Source organism: Hirundo rustica, chromosome 3 (assembly GCF_015227805.2).
Source record: "Hirundo rustica isolate bHirRus1 chromosome 3, bHirRus1.pri.v3, whole genome shotgun sequence".
Taxonomy (NCBI): Eukaryota; Metazoa; Chordata; class Aves; order Passeriformes; family Hirundinidae; genus Hirundo; species Hirundo rustica.
The window spans coordinates 61,677,114-61,691,814 of NC_053452.1; the positions used below are offsets into that span (position 1 = coordinate 61,677,114).

General features: G+C 38.4%; 1 protein-coding gene across 4 annotated transcripts in view; it reads right to left on the reverse strand.

Annotated features, from left to right (window-relative positions):
* LAMA2 (laminin subunit alpha 2) overlaps positions 1-14,247 on the reverse strand; it is a 346,441-nt gene extending 332,194 nt beyond the window's left edge. For all 4 annotated transcript variants that reach the window (XM_058420096.1, XM_058420095.1, XM_040060645.2 and 1 more), the window contains exon 1: positions 14,125-14,247. In XM_058420096.1, coding sequence (XP_058276079.1) covers positions 14,125-14,215 — 91 coding nt within the window. In that variant the 5' untranslated portion in view covers positions 14,216-14,247. The remainder of the gene's footprint in view (positions 1-14,124) is intronic.
* Between the last annotated feature and the right edge of the window lie 454 nt (positions 14,248-14,701).

Consider the following 14,701-nt stretch of genomic DNA (forward strand, 5'->3'; position numbering starts at 1 on the left):
AAGCATTCCTCTAAAACAATAACTGGATAATTTTCAAAAATTCCATACTGAGCATGTAGAACAAGAACACTGAAAGTATACCACTGTTAAATAAAGTACAGTATTTCTATTTACACAACTCTTTTTACAGCCTACTTCACCACTCTCTCTGCAGCACTGAGAATCACCTTAACACAAATACCACATTTTAAAACCACATATTCACCATGTTCCTATTTTTCTAGTCAGCTGAAACATGTGGGGCTAATCATCCATATTCATCAGGACTGGAGTAACAGAATGGGGGGGGAGAAATTTTATATTTATATATATATATATATATATATATATATATATATATGCATGCATCATGGCATGCATTGCTTAGAAAGCATCAGCCAGGAGAGTTTCCTGGAATACTCCTGTCTGGGAAGGAAACCTGACCCCAGATTCTCTCAAGCAGATTAACTACAGATTTTAAGGAAAACAACATTCCTTCATCACACATTTCAAATAATTGAATGCAACAATAGACTATCCAGTATCATAGAGCATCTGACTTCCAAAGTGTTGCTATTTTTCAAAAGTACATTCTGACAAGAGAGCCTCTTGCTTTGCAAAAAAACCCAAACAAACAAACAGAAAAAACCCAAACAGACAAACAAAACAAAAACAAAAACAAACAAAAAACAACAACAACAACAACAAAAAAAACACAAAAAACCCACAAACCAAACAAAACCCGCCCCCCCCGTCACTTCTGAGCAAGACAAAGGTTCATGCACAACTGCATATTTTTCTCAGACAACAACATATTTCCAAGAGAAGAACTACTGTTTCCAGGCCTATTAAAATAATCCTCTTGAGCCTTTTTAGTGAGGCTGAAGACTGTTGCACAAACAAATTATTCAAGGTGTATGCACCTTATATTTCCCTTTCAGGTCTTGTACCAAGAGCTGCCAGATCCAAGGATAACTTTGTGGGCAGAAGACATGAACCTGCTAGATTTAATAATATTACTAGAATACTAAAATTAATTCAGTATTCCCTTATACATCTGCTATATCAAAAGCACAATACACTTATCTAAATAGCAGTGTGCAGACCTCATTTATGAATGTGGAAAGAACAGTTTAGCTCACCATCCAAGTACACATCTATTCTAGACAGATACAAAAATTTCAATTCAATGGAAGTTATTCAGAACCATTCCATAGAGAAAGGGGATGATGCATAACAATAATATTGGAACACAAAAAGGCTTCTTCCAAGGGTGAGAAATATGATCTGTCTCACGTCAAGAATGTTCTTAAGAACACTATTTTAAAAAGCAAAGTGCCTCAGAATAGTTACAATCTCCTTACTTGTTTCTCCTTACAGTCTCTATTGCCACAGCTAGGTCATGTCTGAGGGCCATCTGTCTGTTTTAAACTACACACTCTTTATCTCAGTCCTACACCCAGAGTCTAGTATCAAAACCACAGATTTATTCAAAATTGTTGCCAAACTCTGAAAGTCCTAGATAATTTATTTGGTTGGAATTTTAATGCATCTTGACAATATGCAGTAATTCTAAACATTATATGTGTTACATCTTAGGTAGAGCAATATACATTGTGATGAAGCTCAAGTTCTCTGATGTATAGTAGAGCACACTAGGGACAAAAATTTAGTTAAGATTTTAGTAAGAGCGAACATCCATTAACTAGAGATAAAATAGGTTAAAATGTCAGGTTTTTTCAGAAGAAAACTACAAAGATATTCAAGAAGAAAACAGCTTGTGTGTGCTTGCCAATTAAAAAATGAAGAAATAAATGTAAAGCAAATATACTAATTCACTTTCATGCAAATTATATTTCCTAGTGGAAACTAAGGATGTGAAATACCATATCTTAAAACCTCTTTAGGTCCAATAACACTAAATACACTCTTACACATTAAATCCACCTTAAAATCTAATAGGGTGTCAGATACAATTAGCTCTGCTAATAAAAATTAATCTGAATTCTTTTAGAATAAGCCTCTAAAACCTTGAGCTTACTTCTTAAGACACTTTATCCAATAAAGGCTGAATCCTTTGCTGACGTTTCTTAGCACTGGTAAAAATTACATGAATTATTCGTACATAAAGCATTATATTACTGTTTGGCATTACTCCTTTTCAGGTTTTTCATAAAACATAGATACACTCATAAGTGCATATGTAGGAGTGATTAATGTTTATGAAACAGAACAGTGGGATTCCAGAAGTACCATATGATGACATGTCAATATTTTGATCCTCACAGACTTAGAACAGCTGTTTCTTCAGCCCAGCTGATACAGTGAAAACATCTCAAATTCGACACAGATAAGTTTAATTCCTAACAAAAGAGACTACTGTGGCTCTGTATATGCAATTTTAAAGAATTCCCCTGGCATACCATTTCCAGGATTAGTTTATCTTAAATCTTTTGTTTACTGTTAAGGTACTACTGTAGACTCAGAGGAGCTGAGATGAAGATAGAAACAGCCTCACTTAAAGAGGAAACAACACTAAATGCTTCTTAATAGCTCTGTGTAGCCACTCACTCCCTAGTTTTCAACTACAGCTAATACCTCAGTTTAACAATTCATTCTGACACCCCTGGGACCCTCTGGCCCCTCTCGCTCTTCCAGACATTGTAGAAATAAATGGCTTGCACACAAATACGTTCAGCAGAACAGTAAGACAGAACAAAATGTTATGTTCTGCGTTGTATACTTCTTCCATAATGATTTGAATTCTTGCCATGAGGAAGCCAGGAAGAATTTCACTGTAATTTCAAACAAACCTAACTTTCCTCTTAAATGAGTACATTTCACACAATTTTACTCAGATATTTCAACTAACAGCCATAAAGGAAAACAGGTATTGAGAGAAAATTGTTTCATTGGACTCTCTGTGGATTTGGTTTAATAGGGAATACATAAATTCTGTTTCACTTCTAGGAAATAATTGTAGAGGAAGTGTCATATTGTAGACAGATGTTAAATTTTTAAACTAACTCCAGAAATGATTTAAAGGTCTGCTATGCAGAATATAATGGCTTCTTAACAAAAAATTTAATAATTACTTGAGTTTATTAAACTGATTGAGGAAATTAATTTTAACTCATTCTAGACAGTCTTAATAATGTTGACTCACTTTGAAACTAAATGATGTATTACAAAGATATTTAGGTCAATTAATGACCATTCATCAATGGATTTTCAGATAATTGGAAGTATTTATTTTCACGCCTTTCAGCTAAATTTCTTTTGAATTCCCAGAAACTACTCTACACTATAGGACAAGAGTAGCTTAAGAGAGTGCTCACCTTTTATGGGCCATGTGCAATATCATGCACCTGAGCAGTACAATGGCTCCTACAGGCACATTTTACCCCGGGAGTCTGTCAAGTCACCATAGGCACATACTGCTCAGCCACTCAGCTTCTTTGGCACAAAACTGATTGAGCTCATGCAACAGTTACTGGGAAGAAAACTCTCTGTTGTCATATCAGCAAAATCAGTGCTGTTCAGCCTAGAGTAGCAAAGCTGGCGTGAAGACCTCAGAGAAACCTTCCAGGATCTGAAATGGGCCTACAGGGAAGCCAGGGATGGACTCTTCATCAGGAAGTGTAGTGATAGGACAAGGAGTAATGGGTTCAAACAAAGAGGAGACATTTTGTTTAGATAAACAGAAGGAATTCTTTACTATGAGGATGGTGAGGCACTGGAACAGGTTGTCCAGAGAAGTTGTGGACATACCATATCCCTTTCAGTGTTCAAATCCAGTCTGGATGGGGCATTGAGCAACCTGTTCCAGTGTCCCTGCCCATGGCAGAGGCATTGGAACAAGATGATCTTAAAAGTCACCTCCAATACAAGTCATTCTGTGATTGCTACAGCAGAAGAAAGGCAGTAGTTGAAGTACGTATTATGCATATTACTGCAAGAGTTTCTTAAATTGCAACAACTTATATAAACCTATATTTATATAAACTATAAATCTATTGAAGCCTTACTTTTCTGAACTTATTCAAACTGCCTATTCAGTGACACTTTCTGTGCTGTGCTTCTTAATGTTTCCAGGCATAAGTTTTCCATGAAAATATTCACAAATAAAATTAAGGAAAAGTGAGACTGAGAATTTCTTGCATGAGAAATGTGAAATGAGTTTGTTTCACAAATACACAGAAGTGAGGTGGATGATTAAAGCACAGTCTATGTTCAAGCCACAACACATTTCAGCATTTTTGAAGCAAACTGCCTACAAATTATCCCATCTTCCACAGAGATGGTGAGATACACATGAAAACTGATGGTCTATAAATGATTGTCTGTAGAACTGGAATTCCTGATCAGTCATAGCAGCTTAGATAAGGCAGAACACTTAATACTTACTGGATCTTTAATAACTGAGTTGTAAGAAACTAACTGAACACTGTTTACTTAAATGCTGCATTTTCTCATGTTAAGTGAAGAAAAGCAGACCACTGTAAGAACGACAAAAAAATTACTGAATAGCTTCCAATGTAACTAATGTTCACATCTATCAATTCAATTTAAGACTAACACCATCCCAGACAGGAATATAGCTCCATCAAAACCTTTATGAATTTTTCCATAAACTGAGTTCTTTCCTTTTTTTCTGTGATATCATAGTTTATGATGCTCAGACATATTCTCAACTGCTCTTCTGAAAACCGAGATCTACTATTATAGCCCTTATTAATATGTCCAATACACATTTTTGACAGTTTTTTCTCCATGTAATATTAAAAAAACTCTGGATCGTGCCAACACAATGTATTTATCCATGCCTTTACTGATTCTATACTTTAATATATCTACAAATGTGTCCAGTTCTAACTCTACAGTTATAAGTTTACCACAGGAGGCCTTTTTAAATATGAACATCATATTTGCTGCCTTCTATTTCTCCTCTAATGAGGCTGTTCATATAACCGGTTCAACAGTCAACTGTGTAATGCCATTACTTTATCAGCATTTTCACACCAAATTCCTTACAACCTTCCATTAGCCTTGAATTCAAATACCTATTTCTCCTAGTTGAGTTGAAAGCACTCCTCAGCCTTAATTAATTTGTATCAAACTGGATTTCACAAACATTTTCATGCTAACAACAAATCCTATACCCAGAGCTGATAACTTCATAAATCAGTTTTTCTGTCCTTCTGTATCTCCTGTTTAGATCAAAACCCCAAGGAGATTATCCGTCTATGTTTTCTATAATGCTAAACTCAATCTGAAATTACTGCGTACCTTTCATTAGTTTGCTCTTCACCACAATTTTTCTGATCAACTATTTTATATGTTATCCAGCACCATAACACCTTCTGCCTATATGGCACTTCTATCTTAGTCCCAAAGAGCCTGGCATATAAAGACAAGGTTTCATATCAGCAAAGGTTAATTCCTGAAGCAAAAAGCTTCATTTCTTGGCAGTAATCTCACAGAATATCTAATTATTTTTTCTTCTTACAGACAGGCATAAAGTCTTGCCTCCCAAATTTTTACCCTCAAAAAGTACATTGTGTTCCTCAATGTTTTTTAAAACGAGCACTGACAAACTATACATTTTTTTGTAATCTCACATGTATCTGTAAGCTATGAAAAAGTCACAAATGACTAAAAGAAAATCCAGATTTTATAGATAATGAAAAACAGAAACACTGTGCAAAAACTATACACAGTGTTTTGCACTCTATCCAAAGTAATATATTAAACCAAGAACTGATCTCTGTCCAACATGTGGCACACATGTGATATTATTATTTTGAGTGACATTATGGAATTTAATTGAGGAGCAGAACAAGTAGCCACATAAAACTTCTGAATTAGAGAAGTTTTAAATAGATCTTTTGGGGCAAATATATATTGCAAGTGGAACCAAAGTACTGTACAAACATCCTTCAGACCTGTGAGTATCATGAAGAACCAACATACCAGAACGAGGTGTATCCATTGATTCCTTTAGATGTTATTCTCTAAGAAATACAGCTGAATTTGAAATCATGAGTGTATCAACCCTGACCAAAGGATAAGGTTTATCCTCAATGAAAACGCAAATGACTCAGTCTAACAGCTTGAGTTCCACTTTATTCTTTTGAGACAGTGTCTCATTTCCCCAAGAACTGACTCAAGCTCTTGATACAGATGATGATGATTATTGTTATTGTTGCTTTCCCCATCACTTTTATATGCCACAAAAATTCTTTCACCAATTAAACTATGAGCTTCAAAGTCACTTTTAAATAACTCTTACCAATATGGCAGGCAGATTCAGTACTTTTTCTCCGCTAGTTAGCAAGTTGATACAAGCATTTAACTGTTATTCTTTCTGGAAAATGACTGTCATACTTTCTATGTCAAAGCTCCAGTGGGGCGAAGCTGAAGCTGCATGCATAATCAGTGATTATAGGGTATGCATGTAAAGGCTTCCCACCTACTCTGAATTTAGAAAATATTTCTCATATTTACTACATAAGCATACCAAAAGTGACACTTACAGACCCTAAATCCACACAACACACCACCTTAATAAAATGGAACTAATTTAGAAGGCTGCATCCAGCTGTAGAAAGTCACTGTTCTTAAGAGAATAACTCAGTGTACATATCACAAATATATTTTTCAATTAAATGTGTGCATGTTTTTCCCATGGTAAAAAAACCCTTTTGCGTGAGGACTCAATCATCACTAAGAGGGAATGATTAATAGAAAATAATCTCCAATTGTACCAAAACCAAAAACCAATGAGAAATGTACTCTGGTTTCTGCCATGAACTACATGCTGTAATTCCTATATTCACAATTGGATTGTTGCCACAATTGTCATAAAAGTTGACTAAAAAAGTGATCCACAGGGATGAACTAACACCAAGATTTTTTATTTTTTTTTTTTCTGGTAATATTAATTAATTCAGTAGTGTCAATGACTGCTTAAAGTTAAACACTTTCTTAAAGTAAGAAATGTACTTGTAGAGGTCTGCCACCTTCTTTTTGTTGACATGACAAAAATTCATGCATAATTCACACAGTCAAATTATACGTTCAAGTGCATCCCATCCCAATCACCAGCTCTGGGATTTGCACAGACATTCATGTTCTATTCCTGGTGATTTCATATACCAAATACAAAAGCCCTGTATTTTTTTAGCATGTTACTTTGTACTCTTTGAAAGGCATGGATTTCTTCTTGTTCCATAGACATCTGTGGCTTTCAGAGGAATCCAGACGACTCACATTATCACCACTGCGGAAGTGCTCAGAAAATGCACAAAATAGTTATCACTGCCACACAGTATTTTATCACATATTTAGAAACATAGTGATATGTAAAAATAATGCTGTTTGTTCCTTCTCCCAGTCTAAATGTTATTCAGCAACAAATGTATAGCAGTAGTTCTGCATCCCCAGTGCAGGATAAACTCCAGGAAAGTTAATATATAATGCAATTCTTTACAACAGAGATTACCCAGACATTTCTGTGGAACAGGATTACAAGCTGTTGACCAGTTAGCAAAAAGAGAGCAATGAATTGCCACATTAAGCATCTCCTGTCAAAACCTAAAAGCAGCCTGAGTGAAAGCGGCATCAAAAATTCTCAGGGTTCATTTAAGGAATGGGTGTATGTGTAGAAAACCAAACTTAATCCTAAATCAACTCTCACTACCACTGAAAGTGTGCAGAAAAACAGGGCTTCTGATTTCTTTTTCTTGCACCTCTAACTTCCTGATTGCTAGTTCCCAGTGATACTCCATTTTCCTGTAGCAGTGGGAAATACATTACAATATGTTTAGAGGCATTCTTCCAGTTCCTTCTAATTAACCTCAAAGAACACCCCCACATACTGGGGTAGATGAACAATGAGAAGATATAGTAATTTGCCATTAAAAACAAATGATACAGCTAAAAAAATAATTTTATATACTATTTTATTAACTTTTACGTAATTTTATTTTTTATTACATCTTAAATCCATTAATCATGACGGTAGTACATACACGACAGTTGGGACAGAACAAGGCATTGTAATGGTATTTGGATAATCCACTCCGCAGGAATGTTCATTATTCTTCCTAAGCTTTCACAAGAGTTCCCTGGCATAATACTGCTACAGCTGCTTTACAGTCTAATGTTATTACAAGGTCTGATTCAAAGATAATGTCTGCTCGAGGAATCTGGCAGGGAGCAAGAGTCCTGTGAAAATCCTTGTGATGCTAAGGTGTAACTAATGGAGACTGAACTGCTGAAAAAAATGTGAGTAGTAACAGTTACTTGTTTTGAGTGTTGCAAGATTCCTGAGGGATCTTTGTTATTTGTCAGTACAAAAATCACACAAATCCAAGTTATGTTTTTGGCAATCTTATAATTTTTCCAATAAAAATAAATCATAAAAGAAATCTAATTTTGACCTTACCCACAGTAGAGAAGTGGTGCAAAAAACCAATTTACTTCAGAACCTCTCTTATCTACATTTTTGGATTGAAGAAAACATGAAAACTGCAGAGAAACAGAAACTAGGAATTGGCTATCAACTACAGTAGCTGGTAGAAGAGAATAAATAACATGTAGTCATCAGCAGGAGCCAGCTCGTGAAATAGCTTTATTGGCAAACACAAGGAATTCCCTTTCCTATTTCAAACACGTGGATGGAATCAATATAAAGTTTAACAAACATAATATTTTGGTCTATATTTTACAACTGTAAATAAGATTTTGTCTGTATGAGTTGCTCACGTGTGACATATGAGCCCACATAATCTAGACAAAACTCTTGGTTAGGAGAAAAACATCCAGTAATTAAGGAGTTATTATCAATGAAAAAAAGTTGGGAAAGAAAAGGAAATAATTAGGTATGCACAGTGGTTCACATTTGTATGTATTTGTGTCCTACCACCATTCCTGACCTATAAATATGAGGAGTCTGGACTTCAGGGGGTGGGGGCCCAGAAAAAAGAAAACAAAAAGAAAAGGAAAGAAAAGAATAATCCACCCTGCACCAGGAATTCATGCTGCCTCTTATTCCAAAACATGATAATCTCAAAAAACTGTCAGTCTAAGTAGCTGGATAAGAAATTAGAACATGTGTGGGTGGATTCCTTCCTCCAGCCTGAATTAATTAAAAAATGATTGTTTGCTGTATTATTTTAAAGTGGATTTTTGGAACAGGTTAAAGAACCACTGTTCTGACTTTAGCATTTCAAGCCTAATAAGGATGACTCATGTAAAAAACTCGGAGGGAAAATTAATAATAAGGAGGTTAAATATAAAGTGTGTCTTACCATCTTATGTTCTTATTTGTTGCTTGGAGAAATTCACACATTCTTGTACAAGACCTGTCTCATTTGCTTTGGCTCAGGTTATTTCTAGTTAAAGGATGTACACAAAAAACTCATGTCTCCTGTCAGTCTGGACAATTCTACCTATTTCTAACACCTTAGGCTGGCCCTTTACTATTTCTCACATTCTAAACCTTAAACACATATTAATTCCCTCTGCTTTCACTTTCTCAGCCAGTTATTAAACTGCTTTGAAGGAAGAAGTTAAAAGCAATCACAACGTATATTTGAGAGCAGCATCTCCCACCACTTTGGGGCTGGTTAATCCCTACTGATCAGACACCAGTAAATACTCATAAAATGTTTGCTAGAACTGATTATGGTCTTGTACACATACATTTAAATAAATAATAATAAAAAAGGAACAGACATCATAATTTCCAGACCACCAAAAATTTTTCTACCCAAACATTAAACTGCATACAGACTGACTACACAGAATGTACTGTACTGCAGTACACCTTTGGCGAACAAGGCTTGCTACTTGTCATAAAATCCTGAAGCTGGTTTAAGTAAATCCTTAAAAAGAACCCAAAAATCCCCAAAAAACACAGAGAATTTTATGCATTCTAAGATGCCAGCCCTCCACAATGGACATATTCTCCTTCATATTTTTGAAGACAGAGTTCTATGCATGTTGACTTACATGGATTGAATGGGTTAGATAATGGCTAAATTTTACTTTTCTTCCTGGAGAAAATAAAGTACTTTGGGACTCTTTCTCTTAAATGGCCATTGATTTTCAGTGATCATATCTTAAAGATTTTTGCATTGTTTTTATATTTGCTCATATTGGGTAACAGACTCAAAATTTATTTAGGTGAGAACAAGCTGATAAACAATAATCTAAGCCTTGTTTTCTCAGGGAAGTAGAATGAAAAATTACCAACTAAACCTCTTACAAGCTCTGTTCTCCAAATACAGCCAGCAGAATGCTTTGAATGTTTAAATGCCATCAGCCATGATGGAAATGCTCTCCTTTACAAGACTAGAGCTGGGTGGCATTGGTTACTTTTGAAATTGACCTTATTCCAAGGAAATCTCTATGAAGAAAGAGGAAACTTGACTTCTGCTTTAACAGATTACAGAAACAAGTATTTGGGGTGTTTTTTTGTCTCAGGAAAGAGAGAATCTAAGTCTACACAACATTCTCTACTCTTAGTATCTGAAATACTAAACTCGTGTCCTATTAGCCTTGTCTCTTGACTTTTCAGAGTATAGGGTACAATATAGACACAGATTTGTATGTGGGAAGGAATCTTATAAGTCCTAGTTGCAATGACACAACAGAGAATAGAGTTTTGAACTAAACTCTCGGGAAGCTTGTTTAAAAAATGTACACCTACAGAGAGACTTAAAAATATTGACCTGCCTGACACCATCCACTGCCTAACAGACTGGCACTAGTCATATCCTGCTGATGTTCCCCCCCCCCATTTCTCTTTCAAGTGAGAAATCTCACTTTGACGTTATAAGCATCCTATATACATCACCTCTTGGAGTCAACTTACACTTCCTTCCACACATGCTAAAAGCACCTGTACTCCATGAATTATCTCCACCGATGTCAGCAGCTGACACTACAGATCAAGTTACTGTGCAGTGTATGCTCCTTAACCGTGTCCCTACTATTCACACCTTTCACAGACACATAGCTTCTGTTCTTTCTCCCAACAGATAGTGAGATCTTTTTATAAATGCATGAATTCAAGATGAAAAGAAATTTTACATTACTTTCTCAATTACTACTATTTTGGTTCTCTCCCAGTCTACTCCGAATAGGACGAACCAAGGTTCAAGATCCAAAGGAACATTACATAGCACTTTGATCAGTTTGCCTTAACTGCAAGTTATGTACACCTTTAAGAAACACTCTTGAAGAATGCCCATGCCTTTCTGGTTCTGATTCTTCCATTTTCTGAGAAACTGCACTGGTTTCGGCTAGGGTAAAGTTCATTTTCTTCACATTGTCTCACATGGGGCTCTGTTTCAGATTTGTATTGAACACAGTGATGATAGTACGGAGATGTTTTTGTTATTGCTTAGCAGGGCTTACGCAGGGCCAAGGCTTTTTCTGCTTTTTGTACCGCCATGCTCATGAGGAGGCCAGAGGTGTATAGGAGAGAGAGACACAGCTGGGACAGATGACCCCAAATAACCAAAGGATATTCCATACCATATGACATCATGCTCAGTATATAAAGTGGGAGGAAGAAAGAGGAAGTGTGAGATGTTTGGAATGATGGTGTTTGTCTTCCCAAGTGACTGTTACGTGTGATGAGGCCCTGCTCGCCTGGGGATGGGTGAACACCTGCCTACCCATGGGAAGCAGGGAATTAATTCTTTGTTTTGCTTTGTTTGCCTGCAGAGCTTTTACTTTAACTATTAAACTGTCTTTATATCAATCCATGACTTTTCTAGCTTTTACCAATCTGATTCTCCCCCCAACATTGCTGTGGGATTGTGTGGTATTTGGTCAATGGCTAGAGTTAAACTATGACAGAAATTCTACATTACTATTTAGTGTTCAAACAACAAAAGAACAGATCATATGTGTAGCTAAAAAAAAAAACCAAAACAAACAAACAAACAAAAAACCCCATCAAATAAAAAAATAAAACCAGCTTGAAATTAACTCCAGGTTTCTGACCACAGTAAGTCTCCTAACAATTCAAAAAGGAAAAAACAAATTAACCACAAGAACAGAAACAACAAAAAAAGAAATACAGACTGTTCCCATCTTTGAGGTGCAAAATGTTCCTGAACTGTTCTGTTCTATAAAACAACATGGGAATTCATTGTGATGTCTCAAATACTGTTTTTCAAGGCGTTGCTGCTCTGTTACATAATTTTGTCCATAGAGATCCAACTTGGTGCTAACAATTAGTAAGCAATACTTAGCATCCAAGATTACGGTTGTTACTAAATAACATTTAAGTTGGGAAAAAAAAAAAAGCTGTAAGTCTGAAGATATAAACCACAGGCCCAGTAACATTCTTGTACACGTTAAAAATCTCCCAGGACTTCAGTGAAGTCAGACTTTCCTAACTTTTTGCATTACAGACAAGTTCATTACTGCTTTGTCTGTAGTGGGCAACACAGTAACATCTACATAGTGCTAGCACCTCCTAGCAGCTGCAATAGATCTTTAAAAGAAATTCAGAAGACAGTAAATGGCATAAAAATTTGGCAGGCCAGGACTTGAATTCAACTGTTAAGTTTAGAAGGCCCCATCACCACATTAACATTTAATTAAAAGTCCTAGGATTCCTCACTGAATTACCAAAAGTCACTTATAATATCAGTGATGCAGCAGATGAACACCAAACATACCCACTTCTAATTTCAAAGGGAAATAATTAACACATCCCTTCACTGTTGAGGTTAAAGGAAACCATGATACTGAATAAACAAAAGGACATTCTCTAAAATTCTCTGTGTGTATGTGTGTGAGATGGAGAGACAGAGTGCTAAAAGAAATACCACATCAATATTAGCCAAAAAAAAAAAAAAAAAAATCAGCAAAAAGAAAATACATTATGTATTTTAAATGCTCTACTTTTAAAAGCCCAGTCTTCAACGTTTACCAATAAGTCATTATCTAAAACCAGTCTAATTCTGGATGAGTTTTTATCTACACAGATATTTGATCAACTGCCATTTATTCTCACACAGTAAAATTCATATTAAGGAGTCAGCTGCTTGAGACTTTTTTCTCATGAAATGTCAGTGTATCATGTTTTCCAAAGTAAACCCTAAACTGTAAAAATTCCTAATCCATAATGTTCACTCTATCATGTGACATCAGGGTCAAAGAAAGACAGCTGTTAATCCAGGGGATTGAATTAATTTTATTTTGACACACCCACAGTATCTTCTAACTGAATTAATTTCACCAAGGCTAAAAATGTTAAGAGCACAACTGTGAGCACCAGAAGGAATACTGTGGGCTGAAGAACGTTTTTAAGGATTTCCTATGAGAGCTGAAAAACTGACTAAAGATTATTTCTCCCATACCTGTACAACACCACTTTTCATCTTTCCACAGAACACTAAGTGAAAAAGCAAACAACAAAAAAACCCCCTTGTAGTGTCGACACACCTAAATGCAGTATAATGCATGATAATGGTATATCTAAGACATTTACTACCCAAGCGGTATACAATTGATTCGATTCCCTTTCCAGTCGCGGTTAGTTTTTAACACCGAGAAAAGCTTTGTGACAGGCTAAGCGCATCAAATTGCCACCTGAACTAAACGCAGTCCAGGCAGCCCACACGTGTGTCAACACAGCCTATCAAGCTTCCCCTGTCACAGAGCTGCCAGCAGACGGGTACATCCCGGGCTGGAGGAGGGACGCCAGCAGACCAGCCCGTACCGCTTGTGTGACGCTCCGGGGACCGGGTCACGTCCTCCAGCGGTGCCTCTCCTACATGATTTCTCCCTGCGCGTCCGGTCCCAGCGCTGCCCATCTGCGCTGCTCCGAACCGGCTCATTAAGCGCGTGTGTGAGGGACCGGGAGCCGCCGCGGGAGGCGGGATGTGCCGGCGCCGCAGCGCAGCCCCCGCAGCAGCCCCTCCTCGGCCCGGCCACCGAGGGACCGGCGGTGGCGCGGCCCTCCGAGTCCCCTCTCTGCCGGTCACTTGTCACGCTCGGTCCCCGTCCCCTCGTCCCTCCCGTCACCACAAGGACTCCCGAGCTGGTGGCGATGTCGCCATCCCCTCCGCGGTCCCGGCCGGGCGGGCGAGGCGCGGGCTCCCCGCTCCCCTGTACCTCTTTGCGGCGGCGGCGGCGGCGACGGCGACTGGCCTCGGCTGCCGAGCGCCGCCAGCAGCAGGAGCAGCGGCAAACTTTCCCGAGCCATGGCTCCCGGGAAGCCGACCCGTCCCGCCGCGGGACGGCCAGCCGAGTGAGCCGCAGCCGCCGGGACAGGAGAGGAGACCCCTGCGCCCCGGGCAGGGAGCATGAGGGCAGGACACACCCCTGCCCCCCCGCGCACACTCCCCGCCCCGCCGCGGCTCCGCGGGCCGCCGAGGAGCGAGCGGGGCCGGTGGGCAGCGAGGGGCCGGGAGCGGCCCGGGAGGAGCCCCCGAGCGTCGGGAGCGCCCCTCAGGCGCCGGGCGGGCACGAGGCGCCGCGCGAGGAGGGCGGCACGTGCCCGCTGCGGGAAGCGCTCTCGCCGGGAAGTGCGCTCGCCCTTCAAATTAACCCTCTTCGGGTTGTCCGGCTGAGGAAAAAAAATACCTGTGCTGTGGAGGGAGGGAGGGAAGAAAACAAAAAGAGGTCTCTGAGAAGGCACTTGGGAAACGAGGGCTGCGACCCGGTCAGGCTCATTTTTCCTGCCTTGCCT